The following is a 26,390-nucleotide window of genomic DNA, read 5'->3' as shown; positions in this document are numbered from 1 at the left end:
TCTGTGCTGAGCACCACTGGAAGCTACTTCTTCTTTTATTTATTTATTTATTTATTTTTTTGGCCTTGCGGCACAGCATGTGGGATCTCAGTTCCCCAACCAGGGATCACACCCACACCGCCTGTGTTGGCAGCACAGTCTTAACCACTGTTCTGCCAGGAAAGTCCCTGGTATCACTTCTCAGATGCTGGCTTTCTACAATATTGCTTGCTTTATGTGGGATCTTGGTCCATGCCTAAGAAGCAGGTTACTGTACAGTGTAAGGTCCCAGAAATATTTAATTAGGTCTTAGAGTCCTTGTTACACATGGACTCCTTCTGTGATTTTGCTAGCTTTTACTTTTGAATTACTTTCTTAAAATCGATTCATTTTAGAACATTTTGGGGAGGTGGGGTCATGGTAGCTCATTTCCAAATCTGACTTTACGGCACCCACTGGTTAATGACACTATCTTAATCCTATCAGGCTTCCCTGGTGGCTCAGTGGTAAAGTATCTGCCTGCCAAGTAAGAGATGTTGGTTCAATCCCTGGTCTAGGAAGATCCCCTGGAGAAGGAAATGGCAGCCCACTCCAGGATTCTTTTTTTTTTTAGGAAAAAAATGGTTTTGTACATGGGAAGAAACAATATAAATTCAAAACTTACAGATAAGGGTTAGCTCTATCACTCATCTCTATAAAAAGTTTATACGAATATCCAGTCAACACCAACAGGGTTATCTCCCTTGAAATGTTATCTATACGGATTTCCAAGTAGACCACAGGGCTGTATACTGTCTTGGAATGTCCTCAGAAGGCTCTGTCATTGATCAGGTAACAGAGTAAAAACCCCAGAGTCCTTTCTTTCAAATGGAAGAGGGAGAGACAGGGATAGAAGAAACTATTCAAACTTCATCTTCTTTCCTTGTGGCTTTTGGTCTCCTCCTCCTCCTCTGCCTCCTCGGAAGCCTCCTCGCCCTCCAAAGCCTCCCCGGCCTCTGCCACCAAATCCACCTCTGCCTCCTCCTCGACCACCAAAGCCACCTTCACCCTTAGGTTTGGCCCAGTCTAAAGTGACTTTGTTTCCATCGATTTCACCATCTTCCATGGCCTCCTTGGCAGCTTTGGCATCTCCCTCACTATTGAAGTCTACAAAACCAAACCCTTTGGAGGATCCAGTCTCCCGGTCAGTGACTATCCTTGCTCGAACAGAGCCATCAAATGACTCCTTTAACGTCTCTTCTGTGGTATCCTCAGAGAGACCTTTGACAGAGTTTCGGATGGCTGGCTTCTTGCATTAGGTGATCCCCTGGGTCCTCGCAACTCCAGTCTGATGGCTCTGCCCTCAGTTTCCCTTTTATTACATGAATTTAAAGCTTCTTTAGCATCTTCAAATGAAGCAAATTCTATGAATGCATACCCTTTAGATTTGCCATTTTGGTTCTGGGGCACCTTGATATGAGTTGCCTTCTCAAAAACTTCCTGAAGAGTTTCTTCCGTTGCACTATAGGAGAGGTTGCTTAAAACCAGGGTTTTTGATTCACCACTCCAAGTGCTATTCTTTCCCCCTCTATGGTCTTGACTTTGACCTTTCTTTCCAGTGTAGTACAGAGAAATGGGTCGCCCATCTATCTCTGTTCCCAGCTTTTCTTCCAAGGTTTTTTCTGCATCAGCTTCTGTCTTAAATTCAATATAAGCAATCCCTTTACTCTTTCCATCCTTGCTGACTAATCTGATCTCCACAGCATCTTCAAACACTTCTTTTAATTCATCCTGAGTAACTTTGTAAGGCAGATTTTTAGCCAAAAGTGTTCTTGCATCTCGATCTTTCTTACTGTCTTTTCCCTTTGGTTTTTCTAGTTTAATTTCATTGCCAAAGACTTTTAAACCAGTGAGTTCCAAGGCTTTTTCCAGGTCTTCGGCAGATTCAAAATCCACATAGCCAAACTTCCTAGACACACCAATTCTGACATTGACAACAGCAAGATCATTTTTAGCAAAAAGATCACTGATACCCGTTTTCAATTCAGGAGCAGATTTATTGAAGTTCAGGTTTCCAACAAAGAGATTGAAAGATGTAGTTGGTTCTGTGCCTTCCACTTTTTGTTTCTTGGCTTCAGGAGCTGCTTTTTGTTTGGCCATTTCCTTCTTTCGTTTTTCAGGTGCTTCTTTGACAGGCTCTTCTTCCTCTTCCTCCTCTTCCTCCTCCTCCTCATCCTCTTCCTCCTCCTCCTCATCCTCTTCTTCCTCCTCCTCATCCTCTTCTTCCTCCTCGTCATCGTCCTCCTCTTCATCATCGTCATCCTCTTCCTCCTCCTCTTCATCATCATCGTCCTCTTCATCTTCATCTTCAGCAGCACTCTTGGCCTTCACAGGAACAGCTTTTACTGAAGCTTTCTTTCCTTTGGCTGGTACAATCTCCATAGGTTCTTCTTCAGAGTCATATTCGTCCTGCTCATCCTCCTCATCCTCCTCCTCCTCCTCCTCGTCATCCTTATCATCTGTGGCAGGAGCAGCACCAAAAGCAGCAGCTGCCTTCCTCACTGCTGGTTCATCCTCCTCTTCATCTTCGTCGTCTTCCTCTTCACTGTCATCTTCATCTTCTTCATCACTGTCTTCCTTCTTGGCATTCTTGCCATTCTTTGCTCCCTTGCCTGAGGCAGCTGCTCCCTTCTTACCAGAGGTTGCTACCAATGCTTTGCCTGAGGTGGCTCCCTTTTTGCCAGGTGTTACCACTGCTTTGGCAGGTGTAACTGTCTTCTTGGCTGGCATAGCTGCTGCCTTTTTGCCAGGGGTGACAACTGCTTTCTTTGCCGGTGTGGCAACTGCAACCTTTTTTGTTGGGGAAACCATCATCTTCTTTGCTGGAGTCGTGGTAGCCTTCTTGCCTTTTTTCTGAGGGATAACAACCTCTTCTCCACTGCTCTCATCGTCTTCATCTTCTGACATTTCCTCATCTTCACTATCTTCTTCTACCTCCTTTGGGGGAGGAGCCATTTTCTTGGAGTCACCTTGATTTTCACCGGCCTGCCGAAGCTCTTCACTTCGCTACCAAGCAGCTAAAAGACGCGAGACCTCCCAGCTAATCGCGCGAGACTTCCCACAGCATGGCGCCCTCGAACGCGCCCGCGACGGCGAGCAGGCCCTCCTCCTGGCGGCGCAGCGCGGGCGCTCCTCGGAAAACAGGCCTTGACCACTCCAGGATTCTTACCTGGGAAAACGCATGGACAGAGGAGCCTGGTGGGCTGCAGCCCGTGGGGTCACAAAGAGTCAGACATGACTTAGTGACTGAACAACAACTTAATCCTATTAAAAGCAAAAAGAAAATATATTAACACCATTAAATAACAAAAAATCAATTACTTTTTTTAAAAAACACTGACATAAAGAGTACAAATTCAAATGTCCCAAGTTGTGCGTGCATGCATGCTAAGTCGCTTGGTCATGTCCATTTCTTTGTGACCCCATGGATTGTAGCCCACCAGTCTCCTCTGTCCATGGAATTCTCCAGGCAAGAATACTGGAGTGGGTCGGCATGCCCTCCTCCAGGGGATTTTCCCGACCCAGGGATGGAACCCTAGTCTCCTTTGGCTCCTGCATCGCAGGTGGATTCTTTACCGTTGAGCCATTTGGGAAGGTCCAATTTTTTCTGTACTAGGTTCTATTTTTGTTCTCATTTGAAAATAATAGATGCTCCTCACAGAAAAGCAAACAGGAGACATACACATTATTCCTGATTCAAACACCTTGAAACAGCTCCAGAGGCCTTGTGAAGTGTCACCCCTACACTGAATCCAAAAGAGCACTCAGGTCCACTGCTAATTCCCCTAACACTGCTTCTGTGGCCTTGAGGCAGATTTTTGCCATTTTTTGAAACTAAAAAACATGGCAGGACTTCCCTAGGGGTTCAGTGGTTAGGACTCCACACTTCCAGTGGAGGGGGGCCGGGTTGGATCCCTGGTCAGGGAACTAGCTCTTACATGCCTCGACAAAGATTGAAGATCTTGAAGAAACTATCTCAACTGTGCTCATAATTCCATGAGAATGATTTTCGTCTTCTAAGGGCCCTCATGGACCTTCCAAGGGTCCTGTGAACAGAACTCTGGGATTCTATACACTCAAATGGGGAAAACATACCTTCTGTTTCACTGAATTCTAACTGACATTTAACAGTTCCTTCAAATATAAACACTGACAACAAACCAAAAAAAAAAAAAGATTGAAGATCTTCCCACACTGCAACTAAGACCCTGTGCAGCCAACAAAATTGATTAAAATAGCTATTTTAAAAAATCATAAAAAGCACTGAGAACCACGGGGATGATGATTGTCACAAGCTATTGGGAGGTCCCGAGCTGGGATGTGCCACAGACCCTGCCTAGTGCCTGACACAGCAAGTATCCAGAATAGATGCTGCTTTCAACTGAGACCCAAAGGCTCCTGGGAGTGGGGGTGACCCCCACCCGGCTCCTAGGCAAGACAGCGGGGCCCCTGGAGACGCCGAGGGCTGGGCACTCAGATCTGGCCGGATTAGAATCCCCGCTTGTCCCTCTGTGCGGCCCTGGCCCGGCCACTGCCCCTCTCTGAGTCTGTTGCCTCGTCTGTGAAGTTCAGACCACACGTCTGAGAATTATACGAGAGTCTGTGTCCCGTGTGAGTGAAGCTTTGCTAAGTGAGCACACAAATGAGTGCCGAATGTATGCTGGTCACTGTGCCCCAGTGGCCTCTGCCTGCACCCCGGGGTCACACTGGCCTCCTTGGGGGTGGCTGCCGGGGCAGAGACAGGTCCTGCCTTCAAAGCTGGGAGCAGGAAGGAGGGTGCGGGCAGGGTCCTGGGGGCAAGGCCTGGGGTGGCCACTCCCTTAGGAGGGTGGGCAAAGGGGCAGAAAACCCTTCACACCTACTGAGCACCTACTGTATACTGGGGGCTTTCCAGACTGATTTCACCCTCACAGCAGTCCTGTGAGGCAGAGAGCCCCAACCCCGTTTTAGGGGGAGGAAACAGAGGCCCAGAGAGCTGTTGGGACTTGCTCAAGGTCACCAAGCAGGGGGGCTGGAGAGCCTGGGCTGGCCGTGGGGTCAGATGTTCGGATCTGAGGCTCTGTGAGTCAGGCTCATCAGGTGAGGGACAGAATGAATGAATGAACGAATGAACGTGATGCCTTAGCCCATGACCTGCTCACCTTCCATCTCTGCCCAGAGAGGGAGCCCAAAGGTGACGATCACGAGGGTCTTTCATCCAGATCTCCAATCTGAAACCCAGAGGAGCTGCAGAAGGGCAGGGCCCAGCTGGTCAGATGTGCCCCCCTCCGCCAGCCGCCGATCTCTGTGCACCCCCAACACCACCCCGCCGGCTCACCTGGGTCCTCGGAAGACCCTCCCACCACCAGACTGGCTCTGAGAGTGGCTCCTAGTGGTACCTTGACAACATCCCCTCATCTATCCCGAGCTCTCTGGGACAAGCGTGTCACCCCAGGTCCCATATGAGCCCCTGGAGCTTTAAGGATCAACACAAGGCATCCAACCCAGAGAGGGCAGGGGGTTGCCCCCTGTTCCTCCCCATGGGGAGGTGCCCCTTAAGGCTCCGGGAGCTTCACTCCCAGGCCAGGTTAGGACCCTTGTGCCAGGAGGACAGTCCTCTCTGGGGACTTCCCAGGCTGAATTCGTGACAAATTCAGGGGTAACCCCTGCAGGAGGGATCCCCGGTCAGGGAGGGGCCCCTCAGGATCCTGCAATACCCCTGCCAGCCACCAATGTCTCCCCAGGTCGGTCCCTGATTTGCTGTGTGGCCTTAGATCAGTGACTGCCCCTCTCTGGGCCTGGTTCCAGGCTGACCGCTGCCAGGCTCAGCTCCAGCCCTGCCCCGCCTGCCGCTGGCTCTGCCTGGCTCAGCTCCAGACAGCAGGGCAGGGCTGTCACATGCCGAGCCACGTGACAGGCAGCGGCTGGGGGCTCCATCCCACGCAGAGGACAGGGGCCCCAGCAGCCCCTTACCCCGTCCCAGTGGCTGAAGCCTCTGGGGGCTACCAGATCCTGCAGGAGGGCCCGGAGGCCTCTCCTGCCCTCCCAGGTAGGCAGGGGCCGCGGGGAGGGCGGGGGCCATGAGGAGCATCTCCCGGGGGCCCAGTCGGCCCAGAGGCCCTGGGCCATGATCCCGGGCAAGACCCAGGGCACCAAGGTGGAGGGGCAGCCGCGGGCCCGGGGCGACAGGCCTGGGGTGATGGCAAGGACGATACGCCTGTCCCCAGGCCTGTAACCTAATCACCCACCTGTCTGACACCAGCACCCGCCGGGGGATCTTCCCCCTTTGTGCTGGCTCTGACAGGTGTGCAGGCGTGGGGGCTGGGGTGATGCGGAGAAGCGGGCACATGGGAACCTCCACGGCCGCACTTGTCTCCACGGCGGCTCACCTGGAGGGCAGAGAGCGGCGCTGTTTCCCGGGAGGTAGGAGGGGGCTGCTGGAGACGGACCCGGCCCGGCACAGAACGACAGCCTTCTCGTGTGGGTCCCAGCCCGCCACTGTGCCCTGTGGCGTCAGATCCTCCCCTCCCTGGGCCTCCGTCTCCTCCTTGTAAAATGTCACGTTGCAGGGGTGACAGGCGCCGCAAGTGGGGTGCTGGGGGAGGCAGACAATGCTGATGGACACAGACACGCGGCCGTCAGGACGAAGCCTGCGGCCCGCCTGGGCCCTGAGGTTGTGTTTCCGGACTCCAGCTGTCTTTGGATCTGATCTCTTCACTTTGCAGATGGGAAACTGAGGCACAGAGGGGCAGGGGTGGGAGGGTTGTGGGGAGCAGGCTTTCCCTGCCGCTCCAGGCCGCCGCCCCCATCCATATCAGAATTCTACTCCCTGGACTCTCCTCCTCCTCCTCCAGCCAGGCCTGGGACCCTTCCCACCTAAGGCCTCAGGATGGAGCCTCAGCTCAGAGCTCCCTTGAGGCCTGCTGTGTGGCACTGGCCTGGTGCTGGCCCTGTCTGGGCCCTGGCCCTCTCTCTGTGGTCCAGGGAAGGACCTAGAGGCACCCCCCACCCCCCACCAACTGAAGGAAGTGATAATGAAATCTCGGCCTGCAGCCTCCGGCCAGCCCAGAGTCAAAGTCAGGCACGAGGCCAGGGCGGCCCCGCCCCAGGGGCCGGCCCAGCTCTGGACATTTCATAACCGCAGGGCGGGCAGCTGGGCAGAGCGCGGCCGACCAGGAAGACGGGCAGCTGGGCAGGTCCTCAGGTATGGTGCTCCGTGGCAGCTGGGGATGCAGCTGCCAGTGGTCAGGGTTGGGGGGCCTGCCGGCAGGCTGGCATGGAGACTCTGGGCTGCTGTCAAGACTCTGGCTGCTCTTGGTCAGGGCAGGCCTGACCCCTTACGGTCGCATGCAGAAGCTAGCTTTGTCTTCTCGGAGCTGCTCTGCCCTCCTGGGGAGAAAGGAGGAGGAGGAAGGGACTTCCCTTCGCCCCAACCTCAGAGATCAAAGAGAGGAGCCGAGGGTCCCTGAGGCAGCCAGCATCCATACTGAGTCTGAGCTAGGCTGGGGTTACTGAGGGAGCCAGGGGACCCAGCTCTGGACCGGCTGCCTCAGGAAGGAATACACCCCTGTCCCTGGGGTGGAGGGGAGTGGCATCAAGCATCCGTCTGACAGCACATTTCCTGGGCATCAGCCGCGCGTACCCACTGCTGGGGTGGGGTTCACTGTGAGTGGTTCTGAGCTATCACATTCTTGGGAATGGACCCTGCCAACATCCAGGAAGAAAGGTCAGCCAGGCCCCGCCTTCCCTGCCTTGCAGAGAAGCTGTTATCAGATGGACCTGACCAGCATCAGGGAGCCCAGCCGGGGGCACAGCCTGTCCGTGCAGCGGGGCTGGGGTTGGCTCAGCCCACGGCCAAGGGTTGGTCCCCAGCTCCCCACGGCCAAGGGTTGGTCCCCAGCTCCCCACGGCCCCCACGGCCCCCACGGAAGGGAGGCAGCTGCTGCCCAGAGTGCGGGAGACCTTGGGAAAATCCAGGTTAAGGCTACACAGGTCCTGGGGTGAGGCCAGACTAGAGACTCTAGGGTATTAGGGCCTGTGGGGCCTTCGAGGCAGGCCGGTGACCTCCACCTGATGGTCGAGGGGCTCCCCAGGCCCTCAGATCACCAAGGTCACCTCTGTCGCTCTTGCCGGCTCCGCTTCCCTGCCCCCACTGGGTCCCAAGTTGATGTCCTTGCCTCCCAGGTGTCCTCGGGTTCCCACCCCAGGGTCTTCTCCTCTCGGCCCCCTCGGCACAGATGTCCTTTGCGGTCTTGTCTGAATAACAATCGTCAGGAACCATCCTCACGAGCACTCATGGGGCTCGGCCCGGCCCCAAGCGCTTCCCAGCACCACAGGGTAAACATAGGCATCATGCCCATTTCACAGATGGGAAAAGCGAGCCACAGGGAGGCCAAGCCACCTGCCCAAGACCCGAGCTGATAACCTGGGATTTGGACCCAGGTCCTTGGACCCCTGACACGGCATACTGGGAGCATGCTTTTAGAGGGACTGTGGTATAGATGGGGAAACCAAGGCAGAAAGCATGAGAGGGTAGACAGGGGTGGGGGCTGGGAGGTAGCTCATCGGCAGGACCAGGCAGGGTGCAGGGGCGGGGCCCGGGCAGCAGAGGATTCCCGATACTGCTTTGGAGGCAGCAGACCTGAGTGTCCACCCCGCCTGCCAGTGTCCTCAAGGCCACGGGCCCGGGGCCTCAGCTTCCTTCAGGGATGCCATCCGAACACCATGCTGTACCCACGTCTGGTGCCCCCGCCGCTGACACAGTACCTGCAGCGTCAGCACCTGGTCATTATTATTCTCACTAGCACATCCCCAGGCCCCAGGCCCCGGGGCCCCCTGGGAAACCAGCCGTCCCTTGTCACATCAAATGACTTAACAGCTCCCAGGGAGGTGGGCTCAGGGCCCCCAGACCCCCCGGTGCAGGAACCCATGCACTGGTGTGTCCATAGCAGCTGCTCGGCTCCCTTGTGAGGTCACAGGCCCAGGGTTCCCTCAGGCCCCAGGCCCCACAGGTAACTTTGGCTCACCTGCTCACGTGGGTTGAGTCAAGCTCCCCGCTCCCCAGCAGGCACCCCTGGGGGGTGGGGGGGACTCGGTCCTGACCAAATTGCAGGGGGCACTATTGTGTGAGTTGACCTCAGTGTCGCTGGAATGTTCCAACCAGACCTCCACCCCCGCAGAGCTCCCCGCCCCTCACTGCACCGGGAGATGCTCCCTTCAAGTGAGATGCCTCACATTTTTGTGGGTTCTGCGGAGACGCTTAGGAAAGGAACCCTGCAGAGGAGGGAGGGGGCAGGTGTGGTTCGTCCTCAGCATCTGTCAGCAGGAATCTGAAGGTGAGAGGGGGTGGGGGCAAGGGAAGAGGGATAAATAAATATTTGCCGAGCACTTGGTAACAATAACCACAGCTGACCATTAACTATGTGGGCAACGGCCACTGCTTCCCAAGGTGATACGTCATTTAATTCTCCGGATGGTAGCAAGTGTTATTGGTGATGGTGGTTTAGTTGCTCAGTTGTGTCCAGCTCTTTGTGACTCCAGGGACTGTAGCCCGCCAGGCTCCTCTGTCCGTGGCATTTCCCAGGCAAGAATGCTGGAGTGGGTTGCCATTTCCTTCTCCAGAGCAAGTGCTATCGGCATCCCCATTTTACAGACACGGAAACTGAGGCAGAGAGAAGACGAGTGACTTGTCCAAGGTCAAACAGCCAGAAGAGGCCGGGTCAGGGTTTGAGCTCACGAGGCGGCCCTGGGGGTCATCAAGGCTCTGGGCTCCTGGGCCTCTGGCCGGTACGCCTTCTTCCCAGGAGGAGGGTGGGAGCGGAGGGTGAGCCTGGGGCTGAGAGCGGCCCTGACAGTGTGCCTGCTCTGGGGCACTGTCACCCTCTCTGGGGGACGTGGAGCCCGCCCTGTGCCCAGACAACTGCCCGCTTTCTCCTGATCGCAGCAGGAGGCCTGTGGGCTCAGTCTGGCCTCCGTCACACGTATGGGGACAGCGCAGGGCTCCCGTCAGGCTCTAGCACAGAGTCCATCGTGCCAGGCCATCCTGTCGGCTGGAGCAGCTTGGCCCAGGTGGTCATGGAGCCCTGCAGAAAACAGGGCTGTGGCCGCAGCGGCCACTTAACCGTAGCTGACCGCCCCGGGGGCACTGATGCCACGCCCTGGGCCCCGAACTGGCTGGCAGGGTGCCACCCTTGATAAAAAAAAAACCCTGTCAGCTGGTAGGTGGAAGGGAGACCCTAACAGATGGGGAGCACGAAGACCCAAATGACAGGCCAAGAAGGCAGAGTGGGGCCCTGCCTCCCAGTCTAGTGGGAGAGGAGAGGGATGGGGGGGTGGGGACAGAGAAGCGGACAGAAGGAAACCAGGTATTTACCACAAAGTACGACACAGGGTGGGCTTCCCTGGGCTCAGAGGGTGAAGAATCTGCCCGCAATGCAGGAGACCTGGGTTTGATCCCAGGGTCAGGAAGATCGCCTGGAGAAGGAAATGGCAACCCACTCCAGTGTTCTTGCCTGCAGCAGTCCATGGACAGAGTAGTCTGGCGGGCTACAGTCCATGGGAATCACAGAGTCGGACACGACTGAGCAACTCACACACACGCAGTGTGGTAGGGAGCATGGTCGCGGGACCCCTGTGAGAATGTATAAGGGAGTAATCATGGTGGGCTGCCTGAAGGAGGCATCAGCCTAGCAGAGACCCGAGGGAAGGGAGTCAGAAGGGAAGAAGGAAAGGGCCCCCATGGGTCTTTGGCACCAGGCCGAGGACCAAGTGCGTCAGAGCACTCCTCTCATGAGCTTCAGGTAAACAGGCGGGGGCCCGGGGGGAATGCCAGGGCCCTTACCCAGTTTGCTGGCCCAGGCTGATGCCAGCACGCGGGCCGGGCTGCCCCTCACTGCTCGCCACCCCCGACTCCCTGTTCCTCCTGCACCGTGGCCGCGGAGTGGGGGTGGGCTGCGGCACCTGGGGGAGGCGAGCTCTTCCTTCCCCATTTTGCTGCGGAGCTGGGCCACGGCTGTGGGGGGAGGTCCTGTCACCTGGCCTCTGAGCCACCGCCCAACAGCCCGGCCTCTCTGGGCAGGGCCCCCAGCCTAGGGACCAGGGATGGCAGCACATTCTGAGTCAGGAATGTCCCAACGAGGTGGCTGCAGGGGCCGTTGGTGGCCACACTCCCCCCGGTTGCTCCACTCAGGCCTGCTGGGCTCAGGGCTGCCGTCTCTGGGAGGGGTGCGGAGCCGGGGGGTGGTGGGGGGGGGGCCGTGGTTTAAGGCTCTTCTCTGTGCGGCAGGAAGACGCATGGTCCCCTGGCCGCCTGCTTGCCCTTAGGGGCAGTGGAGTAGCTGTCCAGCCCAGGCCCAGGCCCGTGACTGCCCTGGGGTCCAGGGCCCTCCTGCCCACTGGCCGAGGGGCGTGATCTGTAGTTCTGTCAGTGGCTGTCTAAGTGTGTCCTGTGTGCGCATGTGTGTGGTGTGTGTGCGTGTAGGTGGGGCAGCCCGGGTCCCTGGGATTATGTGTGAGTCCCCGAGCGGGTGTCCGTGGGCCCATGTGGGTGTGAGCAGGGGCCGTGGAGGGGTCCGTGGAGGTGGGAGCACTCCGACCCACGCTGCCCCCACCCTGCAGGATGGACCCCTTTGCAGACACCCTGCAGCGGCTGCGGGAGGCCTTCAGCTCAGGGCGCACACGGCCCGCAGAGTTCCGGGCCGCCCAGCTGAACGGCCTGAGCCGCTTCCTGCAAGAGAACAAGCAGCTTCTGCAGGAGGCGCTGGCTCAGGACCTGCACAAGGTGGGTGGGGGGCGGGGTGGGGGGAGGAGGGCAGGGGTGAGGGAAGGAGGGCAGGGGTGAGGGGAGGAGGGCAGGGGTGGGGGGTGGAGGGCAGGGGTGGGGGGGGAGCAGGGGTGGGGAGGGGAGCAGGGGTGGGGAAGGCAGGGGTGGGGGAGGAGGGTAGGGGTTAGGGGAGGGGGGTTGCGGGGAAAGGGGCAGGGGTGGGGGGTGGGCAGCAAAGGTGGGGACAGCTGCATCCTCCACAAAGGGGAACTAAAAGCCATCACGCCCACCTCCTTTCCTGTATCAGAACCCACTCTTCTGCATTCATCTAGTCATTCATGCCTACCTCCTCTCCACTGCTATTTGGGGCTTCCCAGGTGGCGCTAGTGGAAAAGAACCCACCTGCCAATGCAGGAGACATAAGAGACACAGGTTTGATCCCTGGGTCAGGAAGACCCCCTGGAGGAGGGTATGGCAACCCACTCCAGTGTATTCTTGCCTGAAGCATTCCATAGACAGAGGAGTCTGGTGGGCTACAGTTCATGGGGTTGCAAAGAGTCGGACCACGACTTAGCACGCATGCGCACGAACCGCTTTTGGGATTTTAGTCCCCCGACAGGGAATTGAACCCGCACCTCGGCAGTGAAAGCTCCGAGTCCTAACCACTGGGCCGCCAGGGAATTCCCCCACTCCACCACTATTTACTGAACACTTACTATGTGCCAGGTCCTGTTCTAGGCTCTGGGGACACAACAAATAACACCAAGTCCCTGTGTCCAGGGAGCTGGCCTCCCGGGGAGAGACACAATTAGACAGTAAATAAATACAAAGCATGTTGGGTGGTGATAAATACCATGGAGAGACACTCCCAGTGAGAAGGGGGTGCGAGCGGGCCAGGGTCAGGGTGCTGTTCCGTATGTGGGAGTCAAGGGAGGTTTCTTGGAGACGGTGTTGTGTGAAGGGGGAGGGGGAAGTGTCCCAGGGACAAGGGGGGAAATGGCAGAGGGCCCAGCACACGCACAGGCCCTGAGGCCCTGTACTTGGTGTGTTTGTGCTGGAGGAGCGGCAAGGAGGCTGGCGTGGCTGGAGGGGAGGCCTAGAGGTGGAGACACATGAGGGATGAGGTCCAGTGAGGAGGGTCGCACCCTTAAGGCCACGTGTGTTGGGGGGACTCTGGCTTCACCAGGTACTGTGGGCATCATGGCCTCTGTCCAAACCTTGGAGGCCTAGGGCTCAGTCCCTCCCGTTTCCAGCAGTAGCCATGACAGGACCCCAAGAAATATCCTTCCTTGTAGTCAGCCTCCCACCCTCTCAGCCAGTAGGGCCCACCCATGTGGCTGCCGCTGCCCCAAGACAGCTGTCCCCGGGTTTCTTCTCTGGACAAAAGATCCCTGTGCTCGCCACAAAGCCACAGTGTCCAGACTCGCCCCGGCGCCCCCCTGCCCCTCACCACCAATAACCCTCCAAGGCTGTGACTCTTTGCCAACTGTAAAGGTGCTATTCCGATACTTCACACCAGGACAGGCCCAAGATGCATGTTGGCTGCTGGGCAGCTGCTGTGGTCACCACTTGTCCCCAGGGGCTGCAGCAGTCCCACACTGGCTCGTGCTGAGCACCAAGCTTTTCTTCAACCCTCCTGAGTCCATAAGCAGAGCCCTCCAGGGAGCCCTGGGGTCATCCCTTACCGCCCTCGGGCCATCTTTGCTGTTCTGCTGGGCCTGCTGGCTCCACCCAGTTCGTGGGAGAGATGCCAGCCCTGGCAGACCTGGGGGTGGCTTTTCAGCCTCCTTGGGACCCATCTGATTTGCAGACACCCAGCCGGGTGTCCACCCTGGCTCCAGAGCAGGCCTGGACTCGGAGACTACAGGGTTTCGTGGCATCTGAGGTCATGGATCAAGTCACCCCCATTCCATGGGACAGTAAAAGCTGGTCACAAGGACTTGTCCTCAGGACGTGGCCTCCTGGTGATGCCTAGCCACTTTCTCAGTGTCTTCAAGCTTCGGTTTATCACCATGCTCCAGGACTATAGCTGGGATCCCTCATCAGCTGTTTCTGGAATCATCTGTTGCCCCATTTATGAAACCAGGGTGCCAGAGCATCCTCTCCTTGGCTCTCTGACATCCAAGGGGCCTGGCTCTGCCTCCCTGTGTGGAGTGTCCTCACTGGACCTGGTCCACAACAGAGGGGACTCCCATCCCCTAACCTGGCTTATTGGGCTCCCTGGGGGCTGGTACCCCCACGGAGCCTCTGCCCGCACACCTGCGAGCCTGGCCTGTCCGCCTCTGTGACACCTGACCCGACGGTCTATCTGGTCCCTCTTCTCCCTACAGCTCAGTTTTCACCTCCCGCCTCCAACCCTCAAGGCCTTAGGAGCCAGGGCCCCATAAAGGGAACAGCAGCCCAGGAAATCCAATCTGTCCCTCCCTCTGGTCTCAGCCAGCCCTGTTCCCACCCTCCCAGCAGGCAGCATCTGCCCTGTCTGCCCTGCACGAATGCTCCCACTTAACCTCCAACAGCCCTTCCGGGTACAGGTGGTCACACCCAGTCACCCTCAGAGGTAACTAGGGCACACAGCCCCTGCTGAAAACAGCCTACTCTTCCATGGCATTCAATGGGGTCCAGATCATCCCTTGAAAACAGTGAAAGTGTTAGCCGCTCAGTCGTGTCCATCTATTTGTGACCCCATGGACTGTAGCCCCATGGACTGTAGCCCACCCCATGGACTGTTCATGGGATTCTCCAGGCAAGAGTACTAGAGTGGGTTGCCATGCCCTCCTCCAGGGGATCTTCCCAACCTAGGGATCGAACTCCGTTCTCCTGTGTTGCAGGCAGATTCTTTTCCATCTGAGTCACCAGAGAAGCCCCTTAAACAGGCCCAAACCTCACACAGGTCACAGGAGATCTCGCTGGGCAGGAGGGTGGCCTGTGAGCACAGACACAGTAGAAGGCATGCCTGAAGCAGGCTCAGCTCCCAGAGGAGCCGGTGGCCAGGGCTTCCTCCTCCAGGGTCCCCACACCCTTCCCGCTCAAGGCTCAGCTCTGGCACCCTGGGCCCATCGCCCTCACCTCTGGCAGGAAGGTGCTCTCCCTATAACAGCAGAGTCTCAGGCATGAGGACAGCTTGGCTCTGGTGCCCCGGGCGATGGGCCTCCAGTTGCCTGCGGCCCACGCGCTGGGTCCCTCCTCCCTCGCGGGGGTGGGGCAGGCATGCCAGCCAGCAGAGATCAGGACAATGTCCCTATTGATTTTTGCCTCTTTCTGACTCCTGCCCTCGAAATCTGCCCTTGGCCCCTGGGCTGTGGGAACTGATGGCAATTATCCAGAGACACCTGTCCCCAGTGTCTGCTGCAGACTGGAATCCACAAAAGCAGGCCACAGGGGCCACACGGACAGTCCTGTTCAAACTTGAGTTAGATCCTGTCCCTGCTCTGCTCAGCAGTCCTCACCCCAGTGGCTGGGCCTCATCACCACACCCACTCTCCTGCTTGCTAACCAGGAAGAGAGCAAAGCCTGCACCACCTCAGGGCCTTTGCACATGCCATACCCTCAGCTTGGAATATCCTGCCTCCAGGTATCCATGGCCTACCTCCCTTTCTTTCTTCACTGCTCAAATGTCACGCCATCCCAGAGGCTGGTACTGACCATCTCGTGTAAAATAGTGCAAAGAGACACACACACATGCACAGGCACTCACACACACACCCTGAAACCCTGTTCCATCCCTTCTATTGCATTTGTCACATCTTAATGGAGTAGTCAGTATTCTCATCATCACGTGGACTGTGCCCCCCACCACAACGTCAGCTCCGGGGGGGCAGGTCTTCTGTCTGATTCATCACCGCTACGTTCCCAGCACAGGAATGGGAGCCGTACGTTGTAAGCATTCAGTGAACGTGGAGAGAATAAATGAATGAATGAATGAGTCAATAAGACAGGCTTTGCCCTCCCCAGGGATCCAGCCCTCTCCAGGGCTCCAGCCACATGTGGATCCTGAGTCCCCAATCCTAGCCCTGACCCTGCCCCTTCCCCCTCACCCACCCTGCAGTCAGCCTTCGAGGCAGAGGTGTCTGAAATCAGCATCAGCCAGAACGAGATTAACTTGGCCCTTAGGAACCTGAGGGCCTGGATGAAGGATGAGAAAGTGTCCAAGAACCTGGTGAGTGACGCTGGGATCAGGAGGCCCCTCTGGGTGGAGGGTAGCTGAGAGGCTGAGACCCCAGCCTCTCACTGTTCTCCACCACGCTGGCCCTGGCCCAGGCCACTCAGCTGGACTCGGCCTTCATCCGGAAGGAGCCCTTCGGCCTGGTGCTGATCCTCTCCCCCTGGAACTACCCCTTGAACCTGAGCCTGGGGCCCCTGGTGGGCGCCCTCGCAGCAGGTGAGAGGGGCCCTCGGCCTTCCTGCCCCCTGCCCTTCCCCTCCCAGCCTCGTGGCATCACAGCTTCCCCAGAGCCAGGGCAGAGTTGGGGGGGTCTGGCACCAGGTGGCCACGACGGCCTGGTTTCCATGTGTGTGGCCTTGGGGCTGGCACCGCACCTCTCCTAGCCCAGCTGTATTCTTCACCTGGAGGGGGAGCGAGGCGGGCTCCTGCCCTGCCGGTGTGTGAGGACCCAGTGGAGACGGGCCCTCTCCCCACCCCGCCCCACAGGCAACTGCGTGGTCCTGAAACCCTCGGAGATCAGCAAGAGCACTGAGAAGGTCCTGGCCGAGGTGCTGCCCGGATACCTGGACCAGGTGAGCCGGGCCCAGTGCAGACGGGCAGCTAAACTGGGGCCGAGCAGGGCCAGGCCGGCCCCCTGGGCCCAGGGCAGGACCCGAGTTCCGACCTCCTCTGGGTTGTGTGGCCTTGCCCAGGTCACTGGCTTCTCTGTTCCCCTCTGCGTGAAACAGAGGGGTGGGGCCTGTCCCCAGGGGCTCCCTGCCTGTCTCTGGTCACCCTGGCCTCAGTCCCCAACCTAACTCTGCCAAGCCCCAACCTCACATGTGGTGGGCTGGTACTGCCCGTGCCCAGTGTCCCTGGGGGGGCTCCCAGCTCCCCACCCAGCCCACCTGGAGCCCTGGCATCGCTGGGTCAGGCCAGGCAAGGGGGGAGCGGCCGCAGGCAGGCAGGCAGCCCCCTGGGCTCTCAGGCTGGGACCCCAGAGGGAGCCTCCGTTTGTCCATCCCCCCTTGCAGAGCTGTTTTGCCGTGGTGCTGGGTGGGCCCCAGGAGACCGGGAGGCTGCTGGAGCACAAGTTCGACTACATCTTCTTCACGGGTGAGGGGCCGGCTGCGGGGAGCGCACGGGATGGGAGGGGCGAGAGGCCTGAGCCCAGCTCCACCCTCAGGGCCTTAGGGGACAGAGGTAGACAGCCAGCCAGGGAGGACACGGGGGTGAGCGCTGGGGGCTGTGCTTGGCTCCGGGACAAGCAGGCTAGAGAGCGGCCCTGGACCCCTGGGACCCTTGGGGAGCTGGGCCCTGTCCCAGGGAACAGCCCTCTCCATCAACCACAGTCTTATGTCACAGCATCTGCCCTTGCTGAGTGAGCTCCGCTGTGCCAGACACTCCCTCACCACCCCACGGCCCTTCTGGAAGGCTGGATGGATGAGGGTCCAGAGACTTGGGTGACAAAGCGATGCAGTGCCCACCTCACTAGCCAGGGTTAGGCTGGATTTTGCCCCTAGAGGTCACCTGCCCTCACCCTGGCATGTGCCCATGGGGCCCAGACACCACCTAGCTTCAGGTGACCAGGGCAGAATTCCCAGAAGAGAAGAAAGGGTGGAGGAGGCAGACAGCCGTGTGAGCGGGCCAGGCCCTGGAGGAGGGAGGCCAGACCTGCCTCCCCCACGGCACACTTCGTCCCTGTCCGGGGATGCTGTCTCGGCCTCTCTCCTCCCCAGACCCTGCCGTGAACCCAGGACAAGGCCTGCCAGCTGCCACCGTAACAGACAGTGAAGGAGACGGGGAGAGCACAGAGGCAGGGTCCTCAGCTGTTCCTCCAGATTCCCAGGGGGCAGGAATACCAGGAGGAGGCAGCTGGTGGCGGGGGGGGCCTGCCACCCACCCTCCACTCACCTTCCACCGCCACAGCTCAAAACTCAGTGGGCTTTGGGCCCTGGTCCCTCTGGACTGAGGTTGCAGAGGCAAGGCAGGCAGACCCCAGAGGCCAATGTCCAGGTCAGGCCCTGGAGGCAGTCTGTGCAGAGGCTGACGGACCATCAGAAGGTACTCTGCCACATCGCCTGACTTGTCCAGGCCTCAGTTTCCTTATCAGTGGGACAGGGGCCATCCCCAAGTCTCAGGCCTGTCTTAAGGATAGTGGATGAATGAAAGCCTTTGTCACAGCACGCGGCCTGGGCAGCATCCACTCACTCGCTCACCTGCTCGCTCAGTGAACGTTTACTAGAGCGCAGACCGGGCCTGGCATGGCCAGGCCTTGGGATGAAGCAGGGCTAGGAAGACAAGGTCTCCTGCGTTGTCATGGAGCCCATTCCAAGTTGATCAGGGCAGAGGTGGGAAGGCACGTGGCGGGGGTTGGTCAGGATGGCCTCATAGTCAAGGAGGTGTTTGACAAAGACAGGAGGCTCTGAGGGAGGAGCTGTGGTCAGGGGAGGGCACCTGGGGGGTGAGGAGGGCCTGGATAGAGGGGACCAACGACAGGGAAGCAGGAGGAAGTGAGACCAGAGAGGTGACTGGGCTTTGGGCTCCCTCGGGCCGTGGTGGCTGGGGAGAAAGACCAGGGTCATCAGGACACATATGGCAGCATGGCACCCTGGGTCAGGCATGGGCAGGAGGGTCTCAAGGCCTGGGGGGCATCGGGAGTGGTTGGGATGGCTGAGCGGAGGAGGGACTGTGAGACCAGGGTGACCAGCACAGAGGAGAGGCAGCGGCCGGGGGGAGGTGCCAGGGCTGCCGCATCAGGTCAGAGGGACGGGAGACCCGATGTGGGCCAACTGGACTGGGACGCTGACCTTGGGCCACAGGGGTCATTTTCAGAGGCCAGTGGAGAGAAGGGAGGGTGCAGAGGGGTGGGTTAGAAAGAGTCCCTGCAGGTCCCAACCTGGAATCAGGAGCCGGGAGACACTGTAGGGGGTGAAGGGATGGGGCGGTGGTGTTCCTGGAAGTCTAAGCTGGCAAGTTAGGTGAGGGAGCCAGCCGGCTTGCTATCAGGGGCAGAGCTCCTGGGGACCTTCCGCTGTGTGGGGCTGGTCAGGGTGGGGGTAGGGGGAAGATGATGGGAGGAAGGTCCAGGTGTAGCAGCAACTGACAAGGAAAGGCCAGATGAGACCCCATTCAAAGGCCTCTCCAGGAAGGCACAGGGCAGGGAGTGAACCCCCTTGAGGGTGCCCAGCCCTGGGCTGGGACCACCCTGCCTGGTCAAGTGATTGAGAGCCACTTTGGTTTCCTTCCTTGCCCAGGGAACCCTCAAGTTGGCAAGATCGTCATGGCTGCCGCCGCCAAGCACCTGACGCCCGTCACGCTAGAGCTGGGAGGCAAGAACCCCTGCTACGTGGACGACAACTGCGACCCCCAGACCGTGGCCAACAGGGTGGCCTTCTTCCGCTGTTTCAACGCGGGCCAGACCTGCGTGGCCCCCGACTACGTCCTGTGCAGCCCCGAGATGCAGGCGCGGCTGGTGCCCGCCCTGCAGAGCGCCATCACCCGTTTCTATGGCGACGACCCCCAGAGCTCCCCGAACCTGGGCCGCATCATCAGCGAGAAGCATTTCCAGCGGCTCCGGGGCCTGCTGAGCTGCGGTCGCGTGGTCATCGGCGGCCAGAGTGATGAAAGCGATCTCTACATCGGTGAGCCCCGCCCTCCCTGCCACTGTGCCCCACCCCCACCCCCACCCCAGCGAAGGCCGCTCCACGCTGGGGGCCACAGCTGGGCCCCGAGTCTGGGCTCTGAGGCTCCCCCGACCCCACCCCTACAGCCCAGCTGGGTGCCATGGCTTCATGACACTGGTGTTCCCTGTTGCCGGGGTCTGAGCCCGCGACCCCACGACTCCACTCTGGCCCAAGTTCTCCAAGCTCAGACCCTAGAGTTCTAGGCTTAGGTTCCCAACTTCAGCCCCACGATCTGCTGCTCCACGGGCCACACGACCCCAGGTGCTACGTGCCCATGATTCCAGTTCTCCCCTTCCACTGCCCGTCCTGAATATCCGCTCTGCTGTGAACAAAGAACCCTGGTCTCCTGGGCCAAACGGCTTGGAGGGTCTAACAGGCTGGGACTTGCGGCCTCAGACTCTGGGGTCTAAGATCGGGTCACCCTCTGACTGTGAGACCAAGGCTGAATGGTTCTCTGGGCCCCACAGACCCTGTCAGGTTGGGGAGCCCCTCGTGGTCACTTCCCCGGGGCTGCGGGGATAGTACCATCCCTGGGACATCCGGGTCCCTGGGCCCTGACATTCCCGCGGGTCTGCCCACCAGAGGCTCCGCCCTCCAGAGGCCCCGCCCTCCAGATGCCCCGCCCGCCAGAGGCCCCACCTATCAGATGCCCCGCCCGCCAGAGGCCCCACCTATCAGAGGCCCCACCTATCGGAGGCCCCACCTATCGGAGGCCCCGCCCCTGGGCTGAGCAGACCCCTGTCCCGGGCAGCCCCCACGGTGCTGGTGGACGTGCAGGAGACCGAGCCGGTGATGCAGGAGGAGATCTTCGGGCCCATCCTGCCCATCGTGAACGTGAGGAGCCTGGGCCAGGCCATCGACTTCATCAACCGTCGGGAGAAGCCCCTGGCCCTGTACGTCTTCTCCAAGAGCAGCCAGGTAGGGCTGGATGCAGGCGGGGGCAGGTGGCAGCAGTGGAGAGTGGAGTGGGGTCAGCAGAGGGCGATGGCTCCACGACCAGAGTGGACCAATGGGCCTGGCAGGAGGGCAGGGGCTCCTGGGCCCTCGGGGGCACTGACAGGTGGCACGCTTGGCTCTGTCTCTCTCCTTTCTCCTGGGGGCAGCAGGGCCTCCCCCCTGCCTTTCAATCTAGGCCACGTTCTCCTGGGCCTTTAGTGGGCAGCTCCCCAGGGCCTCCTCTAGGGCCCAGGGTGCCCTCTAGGTCAGCGCTGGCCTCTCTTATTCTGCATCATCTCTGCCTGGTGGCCGCACTGTCCTCTTCAGTGCTTGGCTCGTGGAAGGCACACACAACATGGGATGGAATGACTGAGGGGGGATGAATGACCAGAACACGCAGACCCAAGAGTGAGCCCTGGTGCCCTGCCCCTCCCTGGGGTCCCCTGCCCCTCCCTAGGAGGGGAGGCTCACGTGTGTGTGGCCAGCGATCTGCAGCTCAGGACACACGTCCCTCACCCCCAGCACTCCTGAGATCCCTCATAGGCTGGGCAATGCTTCCCCCTGCTCCCCACCCCATCCCGGTGTGCTGTGTAGCATGCAGTATCTTAGTTCCCAACCAGGGCTTGAACCCATGGCCCCTGCAGTGGAAGTGCAGACCCTCCAGGGGATTCCCCTGGACAACGCGCTTTTACTTTTTATTTATTTAGGCTGTGTCAGGTCTTAGCTGTGGCATGCGAACTCTTAGTTGCAGCAGGCATGTGTGGGATCTAGTTCTCCGATCAGGGATGGAACACAGACCTCCTGCACTGGGAGCATGGAGTCTTACCCACTGGACCACCAGGAAAGTCCTAGCAAGGCTTTTTCAAAATAAACTTTTAATTTTGGAATAATTTTAGATTTACAGAAAAGTTGCAGAGAGTCCAGGGAAGGCCCATATACTCCAGTTTCTCCCCTTACATTGGTCAAAACCAAGAAACAGACATTGGCACATTGCTGTCAACCACACTCCAGACTTTAGACAGATTTTGCCAGTTTTTCTTTCCGCCCCAGGATCCAGGCCAGGGTCCCGAGCTGCATTTAGTTGCCATGGCTCCTCTGGTCCCCTTGTGGTCATCTCTCAGCTTACGCGGTGCTGGCCTTCTGTCCTGCAGAATGTCCCCCATATCCGTGGCCAGCTGTTTCTCTCATGAAAGAAACCCCCAGGGCCAAAGGCCCATCTCTGCTCATCCTCAGGGGACTATGAGATCCATGCATCACTGGTGAGGTTAACCTTCATCCCTGGCCAAGGTTGGGTCTGGCACAGGCCTCCACCAAAGACTATTTTTCCCTTTCCTTATTCTCTTCTGTGAGAGCAAGTCACTAAGTCTAGCCTACCTTCAATGGAAGGGGGTGAGAGTAAGCTCTACCTGCTGGAGGGGGAGCATCTAATATCCTACCTGGAATCTTGGCCTGGTTCTTTATATCAATGCCTTTTTTCTTTTTGGCCATGCCACGTGGCATGTGCAATCTTAGTTCTCCAACCAGGAACTGAACCTGTGCTTCCTGCAGTGGAAGCACGGAGTCTTAACCACTGGCCCACCAGGGAAGCCTGGTTCTTTATATCAGCGTGGACTCCAGTGCATCTGCTTTATTTTCCGGGTTACAACCCAATACCACCTGATTTGTTTCCTTGTTCAACCTGTCCCCAATACCACCTCATTTTCATTCAACCTGTCCAGCCTCTGGGCACTGGGAGCTGCTCTGTCCCAGACACCTGCCCATCCTTTGGTTTTCCCACCACTTCCTTTCTTTATGGGTCTACAAGCTGCCTGGCCCTAGAATCAGCTGTTCCTCCAAGGAGCCCTTGTTTATCTGTGTAATGTTAACTTTAGAAAATGCAACCCAGGGACTTCCCTGGTTGTCCAGTTAAGGCTCTGTGAAACCTGCTCCCAATGCAGGGGGCACAGGCTCACTCCCTGGTGGGGGAACTGATTCCACATGCTGCACAGAGCAGTCAAAAAAGGAAGTGCTACCCAGGTGCTTGGAAGCGGGGAGGGGGGTCATCTGGCCAATCGGCTTTCAAGCTTTTCTGACCGCCCGGCGCTGTTCCAGGGCACGCGGTGACACAAACCCTCATCCCACCCCGCGTGCCCTGCCCTGGGTCCTCACTGAGCACTGATGGTCCCAACTCCGCCTTCTGCTGTCCTTACTGCAGGTCTCAACGGGATTTTCTGACCCTGAGGATGGGGGTCCACTCTGCGGGCAGGCCCTGATCTAGCTGTGACCTGAGGGTCACACGTTGTAATTAACTACAGCCAAGATTTTGTGCAACAACTCTTTAGTGTCTGCTCATCTTGGTGATGGACAGGGAAGCCTGGTGCACTGCAGTCCACGGGGTCGCAGAGTCGGGCACAACTGAGCGACTGGACTGCATCTTTCTTTAGTGTCCACAGACTGAAGAGGAAGGGCCTTCATTAAGTCAAGCAGGGGTTAAGTTCATGTTTCCAAAGTACAAATCTCAGTGTCCTCCCGGTGGTGCAGACCGCAAGGCCTCCCACAGCTTCCCTGCCCCTCAGCCTCCCCACTTGGCCTTCACCCTGGGTGGGGAGGGTCCCTCCTACTCACCTCTGCCCTCCTGGACACCCAGCAGGCACCTCACATCCCTCCCAGGGCATCTCCCTGATCGCCCGCCCTTCCACATCCCCAGGAGGAGGCGGGGTTTCCCACCTCCTCTGCCAGCCTGAGTCTGTGTCCATGGCCGCCTGCGTGGACCACACTCAAGGGAGGCTCAAGACGCATGTCTCCAGTGGGGACGTGGGGGTGGCAGGCTACTCTTCAGCTCACACAGCGGCCTCAGACCCTGCCATGGGCCCCGGGGCACCGAGGGGGCCAGATAGAGCCTTGGGAACCAAGGAGGGTCAGGTAAGGGTCCTGGGGCACCAGCAGCTCCCTCACCAGCCTCACCGCTGCTTCCCCCCAGGTGGTGAAGCGGGTCCTGGCCCAGACCAGCAGCGGGGGCTTCTGTGGGAACGACGGCTTCATGCACTTGACCTTGGCCAGCCTGCCTTTCGGAGGAGTGGGTAGGTGCTGTCTCTCACCTTGCCCTGCTCCCCTCCACAGAGCCTGGAGTGGAACCTTCCACGCCGGTCCTGGCACTTCCATCCGCAGGCGGACCCACAGGCACACAACTTAGGTTGTTTTCAACATCACTGTGATTTCTGTCTGCGGTGCCTGCTGTGGCTTTTCTCCCCGAGTGGCCTGGCAGCGCGCGCAGGGCGGCCCAGCTGTGCTCTCTACTCCACGTGCGGCTACATGCGGCTCTTTCAAGCCCTCCCGCGCCCCCTCGGGTCCATGATGGAGATGGGGTGCTGCTGTCAGCTCCCCCCTGTACCAGGCCCTAGCAGCCCCCAGGCTGGCTGCAAGGTCCTGGCTTCTGAGGCTGGCCCCAGCAAGCCCGATGGCTGTGTGAGGTGGGGCCACTACGGCCCCTCTCTGAGCGACCTCGTCCTCAGGGGACAAGAGGGCCCACACTGGGCACCAGGGTAAATGACCGGCAGGGCCTGGCAGGCTGCCCTGGTAGTCCCAGGCCCTCCCAGAGCTGGGCACAGGGCCGACCCCCTTCTGGAAGTCCCGCCCCCAGCCCACCTGGCTCCCCACCTCCAGTCCCAGTCCCTCCTCCTCAGGGAAGTGAGCGGCTCTGTCGGTGGGTGAACCTGGTCCTGTTACTCCCCTGACGAAGCCCCCCATAGTTCCCAGCCCCTGACGGAGCCACAGGACCCCGACTCGGCTTCTGGAGGCTGGCCCTGCCAGGCCTGGCCGTGGAGTCCTGCTCCCGCCTCCTCTCCCGTTTCCCTAGCTGCTGCCTCAGCCACACGGAGCTTGACCTGGGTCCCAGCACAGCCAGGTCACCCACTTCCAACCCTCTCCCGAGTTGTCCCTCAGTCTGGGGCCTTCCTGCCCCCACATGCCCACTTTATCTGGTCAATGCCATATCCCTCAGGCCTCACCCACTCCAGGAAGCCTTCTCAGATTGCCTCTGCTTCCATCAGGCTGCATCCCCTGGACTTCCTACTACCTGGTCCTTGACTGCCTCCCTACCTAGACATTGTGGACTCAACACAGCACTCGCGGTATCTATGGGGCTGAACACGTGTCCCCACGACTCTAGAAGGCGGCGCCACTGTCACCCCACGTCACAGAGGGAGACCAGGCGAAGTCACTTGCCAGTTCAAAGCTGGGATTCAAACCTAGGGAGTCACCCCAGAATCCACTGTGGGGTTGCTTTCCTTACTTTCCATCTTGCCTCCCTCTTTTTTTTTTTAACTGAAGTATATTTGATTTACAATAATGTGTTGGTTTCAGCAATTCATACACACACACACACACACACACACACACACACACACACACACACACACGACTTCCCTATAGCTCAAATGGTTAAGAATCTGCCTGTGATGCAGGAGACCAGGGTTCAATCCCTGGGCTGGGAAGATCCTCTGGGGAAGGGAATGGCAATCCACTCCAGTACTCTTGCCTGGAGAATTCCATGAACAGAGAAGCCTGGCGGACTACGGTTCGTGGGGTTGCAAAGAGTTGGACACGACTAAGCAACACACACACACACGTTTTCAGACTCTTTTCCATTATAGGTTATTACAGGATGTTGGAAAAAAAAAAAAGTTGAATGTAGTTCCCTGTGCTATACAGTAGGTCCCTGTTGTCTATTTTCTATAGTGTGCACTCTTAATCTCAAATTCCCAGTCCCTCCCTCCCCCACCACCCCTGGAATCCACTCACCCACCATCCACCCATCTTGCCCCAGACCTGGCGTCCTCAACATTTATTTGACTGGGTGCTGGTGCCAGGGTGGGGCTAAGCCCTTTACCCACAGCATCTCATGATTAGCCCACTTTACAGGTGGGGAAACCAAGGCTCAGGGGATGAAGCAGCCCACCCAGGTCATACCCTGTGACCAGCAGAGCCCAGGTGTGTCTGACACCCCTCGGCTGGCCACTGGGGGGCCTCACTGTCGTGCCCCCTGCCCCTCTGCAGGCAGCAGCGGGATGGGCAACTACCACGGCAAGTTCTCCTTCGACACCTTCTCCCACCACCGCGCCTGCCTGCTGCGCCCCCCGGGGCTGGAGAAGATCTACGCCATCCGCTACCCGCCCCACACTCCGCGCAACTTGAGGGTGCTGCTGATGGCTATGGAGACCCGCAGCTGCAGCTGCACCCTGCTCTGAGCCCACCCCAGGCATGGGGGCACCGAGCGTCCCTCCCAGCCCACGTCCATGAGTCCTCTGCTGCCGTGGCCACCTGAGGCTGGAGGAGACACGACCTGGGATCCACGACGCAGGGGGAAAGGACCTGCCAAGGCCACAGTCCAGACCAGTGCTTGCCCTCCTCCCGCCTGGGGCTTCTCTTTTCAGGCCCTCAGCTGCCCCCCACCCAGGACGGGCCAAGGTGTGGGAGCGTGGGAAACTGTGTAGCCTGCTCTCTAGTTCCCAGGCTGGCCACCTATGTCCCGGGAGAGTCGGGCAGCTGTGGGCACTTCTCGGGACCGCTCTTTCTGTGGAGGGGCGCAGAAGGGGCCCTGGCATCTGGTCCACACCCCGCTGTGGACCTGCGGTGACCTGGGTCTTCCCTGCCCTCTCTGAGCCTGTCCCCCTATCTCGTGTACAGAGGAGGTGACGAACATCATCTCCTGAGATCATTGTGAGGATTAAATTTTGGAACATAATTGCGGACTCCAAGCTCCAGCGTCCTGTCTCCTCATTCGGGTGGGGGGTACACTGCCCCACCTCTCCCTCCAGGAAAGATTGATGAGATGCCCGCAGTAGATCCCCCTTCCCTTCAGCTCGGGCCTCAGAGGTGCTCTGAACACGCT

At 58.8% G+C, this 26,390-nt stretch overlaps 1 protein-coding gene and 1 pseudogene across 4 annotated transcripts; one reads left to right on the top strand and one right to left on the bottom strand.

Annotated features, from left to right (window-relative positions):
- Nucleotides 1-575: 575 nt before the first annotated feature.
- Nucleotides 576-11,291, bottom strand: LOC133067748 (nucleolin-like; annotated as a pseudogene).
- On the top strand, nucleotides 7,126-26,256 carry ALDH3B1 (aldehyde dehydrogenase 3 family member B1). Of its 4 annotated transcripts, none has more exons than XM_061162256.1 (10): nucleotides 7,126-7,201; nucleotides 11,614-11,776; nucleotides 15,804-15,914; nucleotides 16,016-16,136; nucleotides 16,407-16,492; nucleotides 16,934-17,015; nucleotides 19,157-19,543; nucleotides 20,337-20,503; nucleotides 23,481-23,580; nucleotides 25,556-26,256. In XM_061162256.1, exons 2-10 carry the CDS (start codon nucleotides 11,615-11,617, stop codon nucleotides 25,744-25,746), a joined length of 1,407 nt encoding a protein of 468 aa, XP_061018239.1. In that variant the 5' UTR covers nucleotides 7,126-7,201; nucleotide 11,614; the 3' UTR covers nucleotides 25,747-26,256. The 4 variants fall into 4 exon arrangements, with proteins under 4 accessions (XP_061018239.1, XP_061018247.1, XP_061018230.1 ...); XM_061162264.1 differs by lacking the exon at nucleotides 7,126-7,201 and adding an exon at nucleotides 11,076-11,134; XM_061162247.1 differs by lacking the exon at nucleotides 7,126-7,201 and adding an exon at nucleotides 11,266-11,506.
- Nucleotides 26,257-26,390: the final 134 nt, after the last annotated feature.

This window comes from Dama dama, chromosome 2 (assembly GCF_033118175.1).
Source record: "Dama dama isolate Ldn47 chromosome 2, ASM3311817v1, whole genome shotgun sequence".
Lineage (NCBI taxonomy): Eukaryota > Metazoa > Chordata > Mammalia > Artiodactyla > Cervidae > Dama > Dama dama.
The sequence above is the reverse complement of the archived record's forward strand: the minus strand, read 5'-3'. Positions and strand labels throughout refer to the sequence as shown.

What these genes read in the sequence shown, in the direction of transcription:
- ALDH3B1 (XM_061162256.1), top strand. Translation starts at nt 11,615, where the DNA reads ATGGACCCCTTTGCAGACACCCTGCAGCGGCTGCGGGAGGCCTTCAGC. An exon ending in GGTGGGCGCCCTCGCAGCAG is followed by an intron (nt 16,137 to 16,406) that starts GTGAGAGGGGCC and finishes CCCGCCCCACAG; the next exon opens with GCAACTGCGTGGTCCTGAAA. An exon ending in TGAAAGCGATCTCTACATCG is followed by an intron (nt 19,544 to 20,336) that starts GTGAGCCCCGCC and finishes TGTCCCGGGCAG; the next exon opens with CCCCCACGGTGCTGGTGGAC.